Here is an 18,920-nt window from a genome sequence, read left to right as displayed (position 1 = left end):
ACCGTCAACACCATGTGTTCTCCCTCCGGCGGGTCGTTCCTGTCACTTTTTTTAGGGGGAAAACAATCAGAACCTTTTTTTTTTGTTTTACAAGAATTGTGTTTTTCTATTAAAAAACTCAGGATTATAGTTGCTGAAATTGTATCTATATGGGTATATTGGGCCTGGACTCAAATGAGATATATGAGGCCCAGAATCGTAACAAACAGAAGAATGGTCTCATTCACAGAATGGAAAAAGTATTGGGCCCATAGAGTCGTAGCCCTAAAAAAACACGCCTTTTTCTTGAGTTTCAGAAACGTTGTGCCACCACCTCATCTTTCAATTGCAAGTGAATTTTGAATCAAAATACAAAGTTGCCAAACAGAATCCTAACTGAGGGGTTTATGGCTGACACTGAAGGTGGAATTGAAATCTTGAAATAGTTACATAAAAAGCAGAGATTTTAATGGGGGAACCCGGTAATGGCTACGACAGCAGCAGTGGGGAGGAAGATGGAGATGCCAGGTGGAGGGCTGCCATCGAATCCGTCGCCGGAACTACCAGCTACATCTCTTCTTTCATGAATGGCTCTTCCTCTGCCTCCAAGGAAAAGTCGCGAGCCAAACCCAGTGATGACGACGACGATGGACAGCGGAAACCCAAAACCCAGCAGATGAAGCACTACCAAGTCAAGGTCAGTGTTCTCTATGCTTCCTATTTTCTGCTTATTGGTATCTGTACCTGTTTGGTTGATGTTGATAGTGGACCATTGTTAACGCTAAAACAAGCTCGAAGTGATTAAGTTTCAAATCAAAAGGTATATAAAAAATCACACACGAATTGGACCTTTTCCCTTTTGGCTGATTAGTTGTCCCCTTAGTCTGTAGAATGTAGGTTAGTTGGTTATTCGAGCTCACTGTTGTTATGTGAAATTTAGTTTATGGTGATTGGTTTATACTTATATCTGCACATCAAGAACAATGTGCGGCAAGTCTGCTCTAGACTGTTGTTCATTAATGGATTTGTCTCGTCGATCTTGGAAATTTATTTTTAGCCAATCTCAATGTCATCTAGTCAACTATGGATATAGGAAGATTCATGCTGTTTGTATAGTTTAGTGATTTTTAGATCACCTAATTCATCTTTTCTCTGGAACAATATGTAGTAATGGAATTCATATCACTTACGTATTGTGGGTCTTTATATAAAAAGCTAGAATTCTTATCACCCCCCGGGGGGGGGGGGAAGAAAAGCTAGAATTCTTCTTCTGTTTAGCTTATTTTGCTCCTCTACCTTTTGTCCCTCATTTTCCGATTTCTTGCTGATAGTTAGGTTCTGTATCTGCTATGCGAACTTCCTCCTTGCCTTGTCACAATGATTAAAAGTTCTTGATGCTCTGGACAGGCACAAAGGCTTTTGGATGACATCATAGAAAACACATTAGAGATTGTAAAAGAGCCTATGCCCATCCTGGATGAGGATCCCAAGATCCAAGAAGGTGGCGTTCGCCTATTCAAACATGCTCAGCCAGGAATAGTGTTTGATCATGTAGGTAAGCAATTTTTGCAGCCACTTCTGGCTTTTTAAAGTCAAGCACTGAGATAATCACCATGTCTTGATACAAATGGTTGATTTTGGGTTGGGAGAGTTAGGATGGTTCTATTTTGGTAACATACTAATATTAGGGCTTTATCTAATGCTATTGGCGGTGCTCACCTGTTTGTGGTTAATGAAAATTTATAAAGAAAAAGGTTCTTTGTAAATTGTTATTTTGCGTCCTTGTCACATTTCTGAGATATGCAGTAGCAGCTCTCAGTTAAAGCAGTGGCTGATAGCATACTGCTGTCAAAAGGGCTTCCATTATAAACACTAATGACTATAACCTGGATCTGCCTACATCTCTCTTTCCTCTGTTCATTCTATTTTTCTTAAAATATGAAAAATTGAAGATTTTCTTCATTACCAATTTTGCATTACTTTGTAATAATACATGACTATAATGTTTACCCTACTCGGCCCCATAAGGGAATGTTGTGCAAGTCACTAGCTTCAGAACAGCATGCTTGCGGTCTCCCTTATAATACTAGGTCCGGCCAGGCAGGTTATCGATGTGGCCATATGCTTGCGTTCTATATTCATTAAGTTCATGCTACTTGCGAAGTGTCTATAGAAAAGCTATTGAAGCTGAATAAAATATTTTTTAAAAAAATGGTAGTTGCAGGAAGTTCTCTTGTAATTATTAATTTGAGGAATTAAAAACGAAATCCGGATTGCTGCCAGATTGATTTTGACATTCTTGCCAGCTGATGCCATTCAAGTACTCTAATGATCTAAATAAGATTCTGCTTTTCTTTTCTCCTGATTAACCAGAAACTTACAGAAATGTTAAAATATTGTGTACTTCTAATATCTTGCCCGAGATATCACCAGGTTACATTTGTATATGTGGGTGAAGGTTGTGTATATGCCTGCAGATGAGCCCGAGCCACCAAGAAAAAGACCTAGAATACTTCCTGGAGAGGATATTGATGAGAAATCAAAGAAGGTCTTTCACTCTATCTCTAGAATCTATATCCTAGTCCTTATTGTGTCTTAGTTATGCATAGCAATTTTCTTAATGATTACATGTTGTTTCGACAGTTTAAACGGCAGGTTCGCTCTGTTGCTGTCAATGGGAGAGATATTATGGCTTCAGCAGAAGATGCATATCAGAAGGCTTTGGCTAGACTAGAAGCTAGAGATGCGGCAGCAAAAGCTGCCGCCCAGAGAGAAAAGGAAAGAGTTGAAAATTTGAAAAAGGTTAGGGGAGAGAGATGGTTACCTTCCATGGCCCGGGACATGCAGCTTGGGTATAAACACTGACAGTGGCTTAGAGGAGATCTTCGGTGCTAATTCCTTCCGTGTTGGAGCTAATGTATTACAAGTGAAATAGAAGGATAAAGAATTGGAATGGTTCAAATTAGTGATGTGTTGAAGCTAATGAAATTAAACGAGGGACGTTGTATCAAAGGAATTAAATGAGGGACGTAATAAAATTGTTGCAAAAAATTATAAATTCTTTCTAGCTGAAAATTTAATTGGATGAGGGTACTCTCTGTTTGAATTGGGAACTATCTTCCCGGGAACCCATTAGGTTTGTTTTCGCATTGTAAGCCCGCAAAGCTGCACATCAGCACATGGGTCCGCCTCTGAGGATGAGCGCTTGCCGCATCACTAAAAATGTTGCGGAGTCGCTCTTGTGACACAGTAGTATTTAGTTTGGGGATCTCTTTTCAACTTTATGTAAAGCTAGGAGGATTAACTTGGATAACGATGCAAAGAGTATGAAGCGGGATGAAAACTTCTTAAACTAACTAAAACTAAATTACTAACAAGAATTGTTTCAGTTTGCAAGGAGTTGACTTATAACTCACAAAGTCATAAGTTTAAATCTCGCTACAGATATGAAAATCTAGTTGATGGATGATTTGTAAGTATCTCTGTAAGTGCTTTATGAGTCTGGAGACATATCTTAATCATAATGAGCTTTTAGAACCTAATTCACTTAAATTTTTTTTTACCAAAAAAATTAAGACTAAATTGAAAATTGATATATGCTATGGAATCAGATGATTAATTTTCTTTATAAGCTGTGAAATTTTGATTATCCATATTTTGGCGGGTCCGAGAGGAATTTCAACTTTTAAGTACATTACCAGCTAAATTACTAGTCGACTGCTCTAATGTCAAATAATACGGTGACGCTTAGGTTCACCAGGTGGCTAATATAAAATAGAAAGTTGAATTATGTACAAATTTAATGCAAAGTACCTGTAATATTTTCTATGGCCAAACTGAATTAATTAATTAATTGCAATGTATTGGGAAAACATTTTTTTTTTCACTGGAATTTGGATGAGAGGCATCCGTTGTTAGGTGTCAAGCAGACGCAATGACTAAAATGCAGCTTCTATTCGGGTAAATGCAGCATATGTCTTAGGTGGAGAACGTGAAGGGGCGGTAACTGCATTTCGAATTTGACGTTGGAATAAGATAGAAAAGAGGAAGCATCGCGGAAGCAACCTAATCTATCTTTATTGGGGAGGACACTGAGCAACAATAATTCTCGAGTTAGAAGCAGCCAAAAGCAAGCATGGGAGGGCCCTTATTTTTATTCACCTACACTCAAGTGTCCTCAGCATTTAGTGAGAGTGGGAGAAAGATGGCGCATGTGTTGGCAGTGATGGTGCATTACGTTGGTTACTTTGTGAGAACCATTTGGGGTCTGCAAGAGCGGCGTTTTGCCTCCACCTTCGACGCTGTGAGCTCCGCCGCCATATCCATCAGCATCACATTTGTGCTCTGCCTCTTCTCCATCAGTCATTCTCGACCAGGAGGTGCGATGGTCTTTGCCTCTTCCTGATCTCCTGTACCTCTCCTTCATCTGGTTTCATAATCAAATTTGGGTCACTCGTGTATTGGCTCTTTTTTCCCTTTTAATAGCCAATAGTGGGTTATTTTGAGAATCGACATCCCTGAATTTTATTACTCCGCTCAGAGATATCTTTGATATAGATTCATATTGTGTTCTTTTTATTCCTTCATCATCAAGTATCATTTTCACCGGGTTACGTTCGTCTCCAGTTTGATTAACTGGGGACTCGAATAAATTGCTGTAGTTATGGAAAGAAAGGAGGGTAAAGCATGACGACATAGAAATTTGCTTTGCTCCTGAGGTTTATGATGCCAATCCATCACAGAAGGTGGTTACACATGAGATAAATCATTCAGCAATCCGTTAGGATATTCGCTTGGACGGTACAAGACAACCATCTAAATTTATACACAAGTTCTTCGTGGTTGTTATCAGGTTCCATAATAATACAATACATGAAAGAGCTTTATTTAAAGAGGCGACCACACATTGAAGTTTTAAAAGCAGGAGAGAGAGAAATCATGCAGAATTCTTTATTTAAAGTCGTGCTACACATTTGAAGTCACGCCTCCCGTCGAACCACATCATATGTTCGCAACCTTTTAGAGAGTCATTCAAGGGTCGCGTCACGGTATTTGAGAAGTAATTAATTAATATCCCTGGCGTCAAGGGTTTTAATTCTATTATACTCTGTATACCGATGCAGAAATATCAACGACCCCTTCATCCCTCTATGGATAAACTAATCGCAGAAAACCAATCCTTTGTAATGAATAGAAGCAGACTTCTTCACCAAAAAAAAAAAAGAATAGAAGCAGACTTGCGGGAAACAGTTATTTCCTTGCAGCTAGCTTTATTGCTGCAGTCAATATTACAAATAAATATTATGACAGTAACAAACAAGAAAGGAAGGCCCCTTAGGCCCGCAGGTAACCATTGTCCTCCAAATATGCTATCACTCTTTCTGCCATGTCCCCCGGAGAAGCACAGTCACTTCCTTTCTGCTGTAATACTATCTGCAACATTGAGCAGACATACATTCAGTTTTTATAAAGAAAACAGGAAAGAATGAAACAGGGGAAGAAAGCAAAACACCTGCAATTCAACTAGAGAAGAACGCTTAGACTTTTCAAGAGAAAACTAGACGCAAAATAGGCTTACAATTTATGTGATACTAAGTTCGGGCCCTGTTGCCTTGCATTTTAGATCAGACCACCCAAGAGAAGGAAAAGAAATTACAGAATGAAAGACTCCGCCAAAGCCAGGACTAATCAGTAACTCTCTTGTCAAAATTAAAACCCGAGCAAACAAAACAAAATCTTTGAATTATGGATATTCATAGTATCCATCTATCATCTCACTCATCCTTAATAAAGCTGACCCTAAGCTAAGAGAATATAATCTTTGAATTTTAGGACTGTAGTATCTATTCATTATTTCTCTTGAACAAAACTGACATATGCTCATTGTACCAAATACGCACCTCACAACTAGATGGTGGTTCATATGGATCGTCTATTCCTGTGAAACCTGCAAATGAGAACTGATACTCTATAACTTCAATAAGCAGAGAAATGCAGAAGAAAGAAAACTAATAACGCATTTTATTGGAGCTAACACGGCCAAATGACACAATCATAAGGATGCATAACACCAAAATACCTTTTATCTTCCCAGCTCGGGCAAGCTTGTAGAGTCCCTTTGGGTCCCTTGATTCACACAAGTCTAGGGGCGCATCTAAGAAAACCTAGAGCATAAGAACATTGTCGGTAGAAGCATGAAGAACATCTTCTCTTGTTCAACAATCTTGCTTTTCCCGTCATGTTAGAAATGCAAAGCTTCGTGCGTTTATTATTTTATTGACTATCAAAACAAAAAGGCATATACCTCAATAAAATCTCCCTTCGAAAGTAGTGCTCGGCAAGCATCCCTATCCTTTCGGTACGGAGATATTAAACTCGTAATGCAAATAACACCAGCATCTGCAAGGAGTTTTGCTACCTCACCTGAAAATTATTAAATCATGATGGCTGAAAATTTTAAAAATAAAAATGAAATAGTTTAAGGGCCAAGCACAAAATATATGGATGCATATATAAAGTAACTGACCAATCCTTCGTATGTTTTCTGAACGATCTTCAGCTCTAAAACTAAGATCTTTGTTTAGACCATGCCGAACATTATCCCCATCAAGGATATAAGCCAGTTTTCCTCTGGAGTGCAAATTTTGACTCAAAACACAGGCTAGAGTGCTTTTCCCTAAAATCAATGTTTGTGTTTGATGAATTAAAGAGAGAATAACGGTTTATAGAAGAATGAAAGTTACAGAAATATCTCAGGAAAGGCATCATTAAACAGAATTACACCTCTCGCCAATTCAGGTGTGTTATATATGCATCCTCATAGCTGAAGAAATGAAAGAGCATGTATTCATTTTCTTCATCATTTGTATATATTCTACAGCAAGGACAACCATTACTGATAGTATACCAAAGAACTGCTTCAGCAAAGTTCATGCTTCAATAACTTTTTACTTCTTCAAATTATGTCATAGAACAATTTCAAACATCTTTATATTTTAATTTTCTAGCCAACACAGAAAGATACTGTTAGCTGCTCAGAGGCCAAGCTGTTGAATAGGTTAACATACCTCAAAACAACAGTAAGCTTGGTCTGACAGTAATACACGTGATATTATACTTTAACATTGTAATTGAAACATTGCAAACACAAATTCGCCTGGATTGTTAATTTCGACAACCTCATACTGACTTTGAACCTGAACAGAAACATAGGTCTTGTTTGGAACAATGACAGACAGAAATTAGAAATTTGGACAATGGCAATTAAAGCTGTAAAATTTGTTAGTATTTTGAGTGTCAGTATATAGTCCACCTATAAAAGATATAACAGGCCACTGATGGATAAATAATACAATCACTTCCTTTGCTGGGTTTATAAATTTTCTTGGATAAGTGCTTTCCCTTGTGCCCATATGCATTTGTCATCATCATATAAAACAATAGTCTCAAAGACTGTACTCTGTCCAACACAATATCAATATTTACTTGGACAGTTGAGGGAAATTAGTGTGCTCCATCATCCTTTTTATCGGGCAAAAAGTGCGGTAAGGAGGAAACAAGAACCCAGTTCAGTTTATAAAATTAACTGTTATAAAGAGCGATCATAAGACAAAAATAAATAGTCCCTGTTTCTTCCTATGCGTAGATGTAAAGCAATAGACAACATGCGAAAATCATGACACCATTACAACAAAATGAATTAAACTACTTTATAATCTTGAGGAATATGAAATGAGAAAAAAATGGAACCACAACCTATTTCTTGTACACAAGTTGTGCCTTTAGATCCGGTTAAGATCGATGGACTTCATCCATTCTGAATCTCAATTTGTTTCTAATTGATATAGCGTTTGGCGAGTGGATGTTTTCATTTCTCAAACATTAGGAAACCTACTAAAATGACAGATACGGGTTTTGAATATGGAAAAAGTTATCATCGTGTTGATTCGCTTATATATACAGAAGAAGCTTTTTAATTTTCCTTATAAATCTTTTACCCAAACATCATTTAAATACTGGCTCAAGTGCTCAGGAAATTGAGATCGCCAGCCCTCAACTAAATTTATTTCACAAACCTGATCCACTAAGACCAGTTAACCAAATGACACAGCCTTTTTGCTGAAGTAGCCTTTGTCTATCATGTTTCTGAACTGGAGTTCCATGCCACAAAATGTTTGTCGATTTCCCTATATTTGACATCTGGCCGATATTATTACCTGTGTAGATAATAATTTGTAGAATTAGAACCCTAATAATTACGGTCATGTATTTGATCGCTAATAGAGAAGTCAAGGGCGAGTGAGCAGTGTTTATCAGATGCCCAGAAATTAGTCTAACGAATCTCAGTATCAATTTGAAAAGACAAAAAATCAGAGACAAAGTCTTCTTGATATAACTAGAAGAAGACTCAGATCATTCGAGAGCAACAAGATGAGCGAGAAAAGGAAACAATACAAATGGAAACAAAATTCCATATAACACTTGCTGTTGCCTTTATTTACTTTGTTTCTTCGAGAATCTTCCTGGATAGCTTTTTCATGATCTTTAAACTCGAGTTTCACCTTGCATTAGGTCTTCCGTCTTTGTTTGACGTTAATCGGAACAACATTACGAGAAGGCTACTGTGTTTCTTTTTTTTCTTTTTTTTTTAATTTCCTATGAACCACTCATGAGTCAATACTCTTTGCCATTGTGGCTGACCTCATGCAAACACCGCGGCTAAAGTTATGACAAATATGGTTGAAATTTCTAACTCAAAAATTACTGGCCAGCTATCTTTCCCATAGAGGCGAAGAACAGTGAAGAACAAGAAAAGCATCACAGAAAAAGCAGGCATCCAGGTGTTAGAGAAGTTCAACTTCAGAAAAGAAGTATCTAAAAGTTAGTACCAGAATATTCAGCACAATCATTAACCAAAGACGCGCCAGAGTCATTCTCCGCTTTAATCGGCTTGAAGATGTTTGACCTCACGCTGTTACCATACATGCTCAAACTTCTACGACTGTGATCTAATCCGATCACATTGATTCCAAAAAGCTTCATAAACCCTAACGTCTCAGCCGTAGAATGCGGACACGTCACAGACGTTCTACATTCGCCATTTATCTGTAATAATCCGCAATAACAAAGTGGTCGGAGAGCTAGAATGGTGCTCATCTTCACCGAAGAAGAACAATTCGGTGGTAAAATCGCGATGCCGCTGAAGAGTTGAAGAAAGGAGAGAATTTAGGAAGAAGACCAAGTGAAGGCGGTGTAACGGTTTTCTGTTACAGATAGAAGCTGCTCAGGCCGCCTGGTCGGCATGCGATTGGGTTCAAAATTGGAGTCCCAAAATTGAGTCAGAAATTTTTTAATCTTTTGCTAATTAGTGATGGACTATAGGAGAGAAAATTAATGACATTCACGTCACCAAAAGGATATCTATAATGCGATCCTTGCTCATCACATTCACTTCTCGATCGACTTGACAGTTTTAGGAGATCAATCCCAAATGGTTTTTGCCACGTGTACTCAACTAGGTTTCGTATTCATCTGACCATGAAATTTATTAATTTGGGATATATGGATATTGCGTCTTGACTCAGACCCACACAGAATCACTATTACGGGATTTTCCCCTCAGTTTTGAAGAATAGAAAATTCGGTAAACCAACGGAGTTTACCATACTTTATATTCCCTCGCAGTATATGTTTGGTTAGTTAACTAGATTAAAAAGTTGAGATAAAATAATAAATAAAGAGCTCTCAATATGTAAAATTACTATTTGAGACTCACAATTTGAAAAATAACAAATAAAGATCCGGTTCCATATTGTAAATATGAAATTTTAGTGAAATGTCTGAAATGCTCCTCAGCTAAGTTGTAATTTGGTGCGCTGAAGTTGTCATTCGTTAAAATGAACTTGTCATTTCCCATAGTTAACTTGTCATTTGAGGCATATCTGAGTTGTGATTTCAGACATTTCACCAAAATTTTATATTTACAGCATGTGATCGGGTTTTTGTTTACCATTTTCCGAATTGAGGGTCCCAAATAACAATTTCACATGTTGGGGATCTGTATTTGCCATTTTTTCAAAAGTTTATTAAATTAATTATTTATAATCATTTATTTTTGTTAATTATATGTATTAATTAGAATTACTATTTGATTGAACATTTATACGTGTAGCTGAACTACTTTGAAAAAAGTTAATAAATATAAATAAAATAAAATAAATTAAAATTTTATATTTAAAATTAAATTAAATATAAAACTACTTCATACATCAAGAATATATTAATGATCCGTGTATATTGTCCTTTTCGATCGATAATGCGCCCAATTCCGGTGCAGGTCCATTCATGGCTCCGATAGCACGACAACTTGGCAGTTCTGTGCCAACGTTTATTATATTGTTCATTGCACTGGGGATAAAAGTTAAATAATTAATCTATGAAGACAAAAACATAAAACTAAAATTAATAAATATGTTATTAATTTAAATTTTAAAAAGATTTATTATCTAGTGGACTCTAATAACTCCTTTTGTATGAGGAAACTATAAGTGCATCATGAAGGGGGAAAAACGTGTGATTAAAGAGAGTACCATTTAAAAAAAAAAAAAGGTGAGAGATATTTTTGCCTTTTCATTTATTTTCCCCCTAAAATTGCTATGCTTAGAATTAGGTTGATCGATATAAAATAATGCAACCAAGTTGATTAATTTGGAATTATTGTCAATTAATAACGTGTGAGTCCATTTATGAGCCTGTTTGGTTTGAGGGGAAGGAAGGAAGGGTAAGGTAGAAGGGATAGGTGAGGTTTTAACCTTACTTCGTTTGATTTGACTAAAAAAAAAGAGAGAAAAAAATATTTAATGATCTCTTATTTAATTCAAGAGAGAAAGGAGAGGAATAGTAATAATTAATTTACTATTTTATTTTTACATATTAATTTATATTTATATTTATATATTATATTAATTAATTTATATTTTAATTCAAATTACATAATTCAATGAAAATTCATTCTGTCATGTTAATAATATGTGTATTGAGATATTGATACAGTGGTATATTAATATTGTCACGATGTGCATAAAAAATTGATACATTAATATTTTTAAATTTCTAAAGCTTCCGCTGCCTTCATTTTGTTCTCATCTTCCTTAAAAAAACAAATCTATAAAGATTAACATTTTCTTTATCAATGTAGTCATTTTTTAAAACTTTTTATCAAAGCATCCAGAAATCTTTTCAAATCAATTATAGTGTTTTAATTGAACATCTGAAAACAACCAAACATCTAAGCAAAATGTCGAAGAAGGGGGTTGTAGGTGAAGGTTATGACAGGCCAATAACGGATGGGTATCAAAGGGAATGGTTGGATTTGATTTTCTCTTTTTAATCTCTAAGAACATTATTAGAATATTACATACTCCTCTGATCCTAAATATAAAACCCTTATATATATTAGTGCAAAAATTTTATATTTAGACTCAGAAGAGTAAATCATTAGAATAAAATAGTCAATATATTTGGCTTCCCTCCAAAAACTCTTAATTTGAAGGGAAGCCAAATGAGAGTAGGGGAAGGAGGGAAGGGGAGATATTTACCTCTCTTCCAAAATTTCTAGCCAAATGATAGAAAGAGTTTATTTTCGTTTTCCTCTCCCACCCTCCTCTCTACCCAAACGCACCCATAATTTCGTCAAATGTAGCATGGAAAGATTTGCAAAATCCGAACTTGACCTACACTGTATATCGTAACGCAAAATGGGCGACACGTTGTACGTTGCAGTTGAACCAAATGCAATCAAGGTCATTTAATACTCCGGGTCCTTCCTCTAATTTAAAAACTTAAGAAAGTTATTACTCCTCCGGTCCTTATTATAAGACCCAATTTGACTTTTTATTTGGTCCTAATTATAAGACCCAATCCATTTTGTCTCTTATATTTATGCATTTTTTTCCAAGATAATCCTTCTAATAATGATAGTTTTAGCCAATATACTTAATTAGCAAGGATATTTTAGGAATGACAACACTTATTTATTATAAATAACCAACTTAACTTACTTCCTTAATCTCCTCAAATAAGTCAATTGGGTCTTATAATTAGGACCGGAGGAGTATTATTTTAATTAACTTGACTTGCTTACAAAATTAATATATAATACTCATAAGTATCTTAAAAAGATCATGTAATATTTGTTATAATTAAATAATTTAATAATTTTTTTAGCCTCTTAAAATTAGTTAACTTGTTCTGATATTAAGAAACAAAGGTAGTATTTATTTATTAATCCGCAATGGAGGGCTTATGGGAACCTAGGTTGAGTGCAATGTACGTGTACTATCGCCGGTCTTAATTGTGAAGGGAAGAAAAACTACTTGACAGGTATTAAGAACTCAGTTAAAATTAATTAGTCTGTGTTAGATTCAAAATTCTGGTGAGAAAAAAGTGTTAGGTACAAAACCTTTTTACTAACGTTAATTTGTGAGATGGTAGCTGTGTAATCTCCACGCTCTTTCTCTTGCCCCTCTGCGTCTTCGTTTCACTATCCTTTCCTCTCTCCCTCTGAGTTCGGACTCCGTCTTGCCATGTCCCCACTCTGCCAAGTGCTAACACCGTGCGAGGGGCTCTTGGGCTTCGACTTATTGATCTGATGTTCATGGGCTTATTAGCTCGTTATCTCCCTGATTATGCTTTGCAATTTATTTGTCTCAGCCCAGTTGTATTTATGTGTACACCTATTTCCTGATATCAAATGAAAGAGGAGGGCATCCCATGTTGTCTTGTAGCTTTGTCAACTGTTAACACAAGTTAACATAACTTAATATTCATATTTATATTTAGTATCTAACAGTATTTTGAATAAAATTATGTTTAATAGAAAAATACTTGTGCTAAAGAAAAAACAGTGAACATGAGTTGGTGTAGTTTTAGAGCTTATAATGTTTAGTCTAAGTAGCATGAAACTAAGAATCATCAATCATTAACTATATTCTTAAAAAACTTATAATACCTTATTCGTTTAAAAACGAATAGGATATGATATTATGGGATCAAATATATTTAATTAATGAGATTTTGAATAATATTTTAATTAGAATTTAGGTATATTGAATTAAATGAGGAGCATCATTATTAAATAGGATTTTAATTGAAGGCTCAAATGAAGAAATTCATAATTAATTTTGAATTTGAATAATATCTTAATTGGGATTTGAATGTATTGAATTAAAAGGGGATTATTATAATTAAATAGTATGTTACTTGGGGTTTAAATGGAGAAACAATTAATTAATTTTAAATTTTCATATGTTCTCCCAAATTTTACATATCTAATTCAAATCCTATTTGAATGAATAAAAAAAATCATACTCCTAAACCAACAAGGATTAGATCTAATGAAAAAGGCTAGTCTCTTACAATGTGACGAATCAATGTTCGAATTCTCACCGAAAGAGTTACTCATATTTAGTGCCTAATAATGTTTCGAATATAATTGCTTCTAATAGGAGAATACCTATACTTTAGCAAAAAAAAAAAAACATACTCCTATAAAAAGTGAATTTTGAACTAACTTAAATAACAAAATATATTAGAATTTAAAATTAATAAAATATTTTAAACCGTGCATCGCGTAGGAAATTTTTTTTTTTTTGTACTTTGACTCATAATTTATGAGGTCCTAATATCAAATCCCAGTTTTAATGTGAAAATCCTAGTAAAAATAATTCATTACTAATGTGAAAATTTTATTAGTAGAATATCGGTTAGTAATTTGGTAAGCGGTGATCTATAAATACCTTTGGCAATAGTTGTTTGAGGATTGAACGCACTAGCATTCCCTCACTCGAATGAAATACCTATCTTACTCACCTCAGTCTTGGAAATGAGTTGAGTTGATGAAGCCTAATGTATGCCAACTATAGAAAGCAGAGTGGGAAGTGCGTGTGAATAGTTGGGCATTCACTCGAGGCAACCATCAATTGATAAATGTAACACCTAGAGGTAGATTCGCACCCGCTTGAGGTATCCCACCTTGGTCGCTACGTTATTGCCAAGCCCAAAGCTCCGGCAGCCAGCCTTGGGCATTTCGCCTATGGCAACGTTAACTAGAAGCAGCCGCAATTTCAAGGCTACGTTGCTTCATTATTCATGAAGCACAATCAGCCGAGATCAGTACCATATACCTACCACTACTCTTTTCAGCCCTTTAAATGAGAAGGAGCGTGTATTTTTTTAATTATTTCTCTCTTATCATATTTTTTTTACGTATTTTTTTTATTTTTTCTCTTATTTATTATAATAGCATATTTGAAAACAAAAGTATATTTATAACATATTTATTGTTTTTAATTAATGTTTACTAATTATTCGTTATCTATGAATTAATTATTTGAAGTTTATGATAATAACCGGGGCGAGTATAATACAATTTAGATCATTCAAAATTTGACCTGGGTGGTTTAGATTTAAAAATTTTAATATGTAAATTTTTCAATAATAATTTATTTTTGAAAGAAATGTTTATTTTTAGTTTAAATTCTGTATCTATTAAAACAAAAAATTAATTTAAAAATATAAAACAATTAAATTCAATCTAAATTATTTAAAATCGATTTGAATAGACTCATTGTTGTGATTGAGCATGAATATGCTCCCAAACTAACTACAAACTAGTATTCCGGTCTTAAATATAAAATCTATTTTATATTTAGAAAAAAAGTTTTATATTTAAAATCAGAAGGAATATTTGAACAAATTCAGGTTTTGGGACGTGGGGCATGATCTGCGTCCTTCATCATAATATGAGAAGCACGGCGAGCAGCAGATTATCCATATTCCGTACACCTCAGGTGCCAGGTCACGTGAGGTTCTCCCTGCAGCCGGATTAATCATTGCTTTTTTTTTAATTATTGAAAAAAACTCATTGCACTTCCCATAATGCTCCAATTTTTTTTTCCTCTTCAAAGCATCAAAAGGATGATTTGTAGTGTGTCAGGCCTTTAGCCCTTTACTCACACTTCATTTAACTCTCAATCTGAGCAAAGATCCTGCTGTGATGACTTGTAATCGTAAAATTTATATTTTATAATTATACTAGTATTTAACGAATGCTACTTCATTCACAGGTGCAACAGTATCTGAAGCTAAAAAGACTCCATTAGCGTCATCCATGACATCAACGACTACCAAAGAGCCCGACGAGAAGAAAACATTCTAATAATGAAAAGAATGTGGAATTGACACAGAAAAAGGCGGCTTTTAATAGAAATATTTTGTAGAAAACCAGAAAACGATCAATCAGACGACGGATTTAACCGAACAACATCACTCCAAGTTCTCTATGTACAGCTTCGTCATCTGTGTTTCCTCTGTGTTCTTCCGATCCAATTCAATTCGACGACGCAGAAGTTGATACACGAAACGCATTCTTCAGTCCCTTTATCAGCCTCTGCCGAAAAGTCTTGTTCACTTTCGGAGTTCCATTATTAAACTCGCTTGATTCTTCATACAAACACGTCGACCTCTCAACTTCAGGAATCCCCATTATTCTGCTATCAAACCGAAAACTCGACGATGAAACCGACCCTCGTTCTCCTCTTTCTATTTTATTTCCATTCTCAAACGGCACATAATGAAAACTCTTCGGACGTTCGGAGTTCAACACTTTGCTCCGTCTCTCCGGCTGATCGGCCTGAGTACTCTCCAGCAAGATTTGCTTCATTCCCCGAAGCTCCTTCTCCAGGCTCTGAATACGAGAGCTCGTGGACTCCATGGCTGCCCTGAGGTGAGCAGAATGGCGAATAACCGCTTCTCGGTGCAGATACTCGCCGAGTGTGGTGGAGTTTCCGCCCTCTGGTAATTCGGAACGATGATGTCGGTGCGCCGTGACGGTGGCGGCGGCGGCGGTGGCCGTGTGGAGGTGAGAAACTGCGGCGGCGGACACGATGGAATTGCGAGTGTTGAGCTGCTCAACTAACATAGCTCGGATGATGAACCTCAAAGGCATCCTAGGGTTTTGAACACATTCAACAAGCGTCCGAGGTGAGAGCTTTGTGCAGTCTATACAATTGCATATCTCAGCCTTCTGTTCTTCTGCTATTTTACCAAACTTGTTTTCCTTGACCAACACAACCGATAAACAGTAAATACAATAGTCAAAGGTCTAAATCATTAATTAATTATTAGGCGTCCGTAATTTTAAAAACCTTTGATATGATTATTGTACGCATACACACACTTTCTTAATATCAATTTGTGGATAAAAAAAATTAACCTAATATGTCACAATACGAAGTGGGATCCACTTTAACATTTTTGTTGTTGTTATAACTATATATATATATATATATATATATAGATATAATATACAGTATATTTGAATTGATGGCAACATTTTGTCGAAATCATCAACTAATTTATAATAACAAGGATCTAACAACAACCGTATTAATTTTGGGAAAAATTGTACATGCGTTCGAGTCAAGAAAATTAAATTTGGCAGGTCCCATGGAAATCATTGTTTCTTAGAAATTTGATTTATAAATATGTAAGTTTGACTTAAAAACATAAACTACGCTAAATTCAACTCGTGAATGACGCATTGGTTAAATATATAAGTTTGATTTCTAAGTTCTAAATATATAGCTAATTTTTCCTTAATTTTTTAGCTATGAAAGTTTAATCATAAATTATAAACAATTATAGAGATTGAGTTAAAAATTATTTACACTCAGGCATTTGAAACCGAATATATAATGAAATGACCTGAAATATAAAAAAATTAGGTATTTAATAAATGACGATTTACTCAAAATTTAAGCCTGTACTTATCATTTTTTTATTAAAAAAAACACTAACAAATTTTTTTATTATAACAATAGAGCACATTTTTTTCACCGGGGATGAAGCTCCAACACGGGAGACGTGACGTACCTTGAGGTAAAGATCGGCGATCTTGTAGAGGACGTCGTGGTTTCTGAATCGTCTGCACATGGACTCGGCGACCACCAGAAAATCTTGAGGGTGCATCGCAACGACGTCGTTCAAACAAGTGTCGTCTTCGATATGCCCACCGTCTGCTAAAATCAGTGCTTCAATACATCTGCTCACGAGAAACGCCGACGTTTCTGACTCCGGCAGCAGAGGCAAGCACGAACGAAGCACCATAGATGCGTACTCTTGGTTAATGGTAATCACTCCCCTGAAATACGCTTCCGTTACGTGACCCAGGTTCTCTTCTTCTATGCCCTTCGCTTCCGTCATGCCCAGCAACTCCGCCGCTGTCCTGAGGGCGGCGACATTGGAAGGCGTCACCTGAACGTCGGAGCTGTAACAGAACTCGGCGATCGACGTAAAGGTGTCCGCCGTTATGTTTAGCGGTGGAGAGAGAGTGAAGTCAGAGACCACTTCCGTTAAATGTCGTTTCAGATATGAGCTTCGTGATGTAAGACGCTCCTAAAAGACCCAGAAAGCGCAATTAGTGTTAGGGACATTAACAGCACAAAAGCGAAGCTCACATTTTTATGCATATTAAAGCAGTGCAGTGGCATATGCCCCTCCGTGTTGGTCTTTTACAAAAGCGAACAGCACTGAGATGAAACTGTTTGCCCAAAGGCCTTTTACTACTCTCTCAAAGTGATTAACTTTACAATCAGATGCCTAATCGCTGTAGGTTCCACTATAATTAAATATATGTGAAATTTCGCATGTGGGGTTCTGCATTGTCTTCTTTCAGGAGAGAATATATAAAAAGACAATTTTTGTTGTTGGCATTTGGCTATGAGAATATAGACAATTGAGATCCCATATTGTGCCAATTGGGGAGAATTCTCAAGCTGCTCTTGCTTGAGATATACTCGTTAGGATCATATAAGGACAAGAATGAAGCCTAATCAGTTAGGCTCTGCCTCTGGCTTCAAAAAAATTAAACCACTAATCATGCCCGAATTTTCATAAAAGTTGAACTTTTTTCACTTGGGGTAGGTAGATTCAAGGACTTGCTATTTTGTAGGCCACATCCCTAATAAAGAAGATTGATCCCACAGGAGGTAAATTGGTTCATGTCAAATCCTAAATTGCCAAAAACCTGAAGCCAATTACAAACTCAGTGATCCAAGTTGCAATCTGGCCACTCATCATTCCATTCCAATAAGAGCTAATTATAGTCCAGCCAAACATTGTTAATGTTAGTATTTCCTGAACGCATCACACTGGGACTTCCTCTTTCAAAATTAAAATAACAGTAAATGAACGTCAGATCATCTTACCCAAAAAAAAGAATCGATAAAGCAATAGTTTTTTAATTCAATTCAAATAGTAGCAGAAAGCCAAGCTAGATTATTGTTCAACTATCGTAGCAGGCTAAGACAGAGCAGAAACAGGGTATTCTCTGATCAACCCAACCTAAGCAAACTCATTCAGTAAACGACAACTGTGGATCCAATCAACAAACCTTGTGCAGACGAAAACATGATCCTCGTACTCGTACCAAGATGTCGGTTTCACGCCCAGTTGCCAGAGACCTATCATATGTTTGTAATAGAAAAGTATTATTAAAAAGAAAACAGAGGGTCCAACTGATCCTATGAGAACAATAATTAAAGACCGAATTAAAAAATTCGGAGAACAAAACAGGAATAAGAAAGAAGAAGAAGAAAAAAGAAATTACCAAGCCTCTACTCTGGAATGAAGGGGAGTGTAAGGAGAGAGAAGGGAAGGAGAAACAGAGGGTGAGGTTGAAGACGAGAACTCGCATTCTTCTTCGTAAATGGTCTCAACGACCCCTAAATTTCCCCAATTTCTCACCTGCATCTCTCTCTCTCTCTCACTGCAGAATCACACAGTTTTCAAAGATTTTTGAATGCTTCAAGGGATCGCCATTAGGGTTTTGGAGGTGGGGCGAGAAATGGTTTGCAGGAGTCATAAATTGGGTTTGGGAAGGG

General features: G+C 36.0%; 3 protein-coding genes across 5 annotated transcripts; 1 reads left to right on the top strand and 2 right to left on the bottom strand.

The window, feature by feature from the left end:
- The first annotated feature begins 351 nt into the window (after positions 1-351).
- Positions 352-3,063, top strand: LOC114729960 (uncharacterized). 2 transcript variants are annotated; one of them, XM_028916980.1, is made up of 4 exons: positions 352-676; positions 1,387-1,530; positions 2,438-2,527; positions 2,623-3,063. In XM_028916980.1, the coding sequence occupies exons 1-4, from the start codon at positions 449-451 to the stop codon at positions 2,842-2,844; spliced, it is 684 nt and encodes a 227-aa protein (XP_028772813.1). In that variant the 5' UTR covers positions 352-448; the 3' UTR covers positions 2,845-3,063. The 2 variants fall into 2 exon arrangements, with proteins under 2 accessions (XP_028772813.1, XP_028772814.1); XM_028916981.1 differs by having other exon boundaries at positions 355-676; positions 1,387-1,534; positions 2,457-2,527.
- Positions 3,064-5,216: 2,153 nt separating this feature from the next.
- Positions 5,217-9,311, bottom strand: LOC114729900 (adenylyl-sulfate kinase 3-like). 2 transcript variants are annotated; one of them, XM_028916924.1, is made up of 7 exons: positions 8,868-9,310; positions 8,055-8,195; positions 6,506-6,655; positions 6,284-6,402; positions 6,059-6,143; positions 5,880-5,926; positions 5,217-5,412 (listed from the first exon to the last, which is right to left on the bottom strand). In XM_028916924.1, exons 1-7 carry the CDS (start codon positions 9,133-9,135, stop codon positions 5,314-5,316), a joined length of 909 nt encoding a protein of 302 aa, XP_028772757.1. In that variant the 5' UTR covers positions 9,136-9,310; the 3' UTR covers positions 5,217-5,313. The 2 variants fall into 2 exon arrangements, with proteins under 2 accessions (XP_028772757.1, XP_028772758.1); XM_028916925.1 differs by lacking the exon at positions 8,055-8,195 and having other exon boundaries at positions 8,868-9,311.
- Positions 9,312-15,367: 6,056 nt separating this feature from the next.
- On the bottom strand, positions 15,368-18,920 carry LOC114729934 (BTB/POZ domain-containing protein At3g49900-like). Its single transcript, XM_028916964.1, has 4 exons — positions 18,647-18,920; positions 18,431-18,500; positions 16,912-17,433; positions 15,368-16,096 (listed from the first exon to the last, which is right to left on the bottom strand). Exons 1-4 carry the CDS (start codon positions 18,787-18,789, stop codon positions 15,368-15,370), a joined length of 1,464 nt encoding a protein of 487 aa, XP_028772797.1. The 5' UTR covers positions 18,790-18,920.

This window comes from Neltuma alba, unplaced genomic scaffold, assembly GCF_004799145.2.
Source record: "Neltuma alba isolate B1F8T4 unplaced genomic scaffold, ASM479914v2 tig00012694_pilon, whole genome shotgun sequence".
Lineage (NCBI taxonomy): Eukaryota > Viridiplantae > Streptophyta > Magnoliopsida > Fabales > Fabaceae > Neltuma > Neltuma alba.
This window is presented reverse-complemented; position numbering and strand designations above follow the sequence as displayed.

Excerpts from the sequence above, each read along its gene's own strand:
- LOC114729900 (XM_028916924.1), bottom strand. The coding sequence starts at position 9,135 with ATGAGCACCATTCTAGCTCTCCGACCACTTTGTTATTGCGGATTATTA. Across the intron at positions 6,656-8,054 it reads AACTGGTCTTAGTGGATCAG|GGAAAAGCACTCTAGCCTGT; the intron begins GTTTGTGAAATA and ends CATTGATTTTAG. Across the intron at positions 6,144-6,283 it reads CGAAGGGAGATTTTATTGAG|GTTTTCTTAGATGCGCCCCT; the intron begins GTATATGCCTTT and ends CTTATGCTCTAG.
- LOC114729934 (XM_028916964.1), bottom strand. The coding sequence starts at position 18,789 with ATGCAGGTGAGAAATTGGGGAAATTTAGGGGTCGTTGAGACCATTTAC. Across the intron at positions 18,501-18,646 it reads CATTCCAGAGTAGAGGCTTG|GTCTCTGGCAACTGGGCGTG; the intron begins GTAATTTCTTTT and ends AACATATGATAG. Across the intron at positions 16,097-16,911 it reads TCGCCGATCTTTACCTCAAG|GAAAACAAGTTTGGTAAAAT; the intron begins GTACGTCACGTC and ends GTGTTGGTCAAG.
- LOC114729960 (XM_028916980.1), top strand. The coding sequence starts at position 449 with ATGGGGGAACCCGGTAATGGCTACGACAGCAGCAGTGGGGAGGAAGAT. Across the intron at positions 677-1,386 it reads TGAAGCACTACCAAGTCAAG|GCACAAAGGCTTTTGGATGA; the intron begins GTCAGTGTTCTC and ends TGCTCTGGACAG. Across the intron at positions 2,528-2,622 it reads TTGATGAGAAATCAAAGAAG|TTTAAACGGCAGGTTCGCTC; the intron begins GTCTTTCACTCT and ends TTGTTTCGACAG.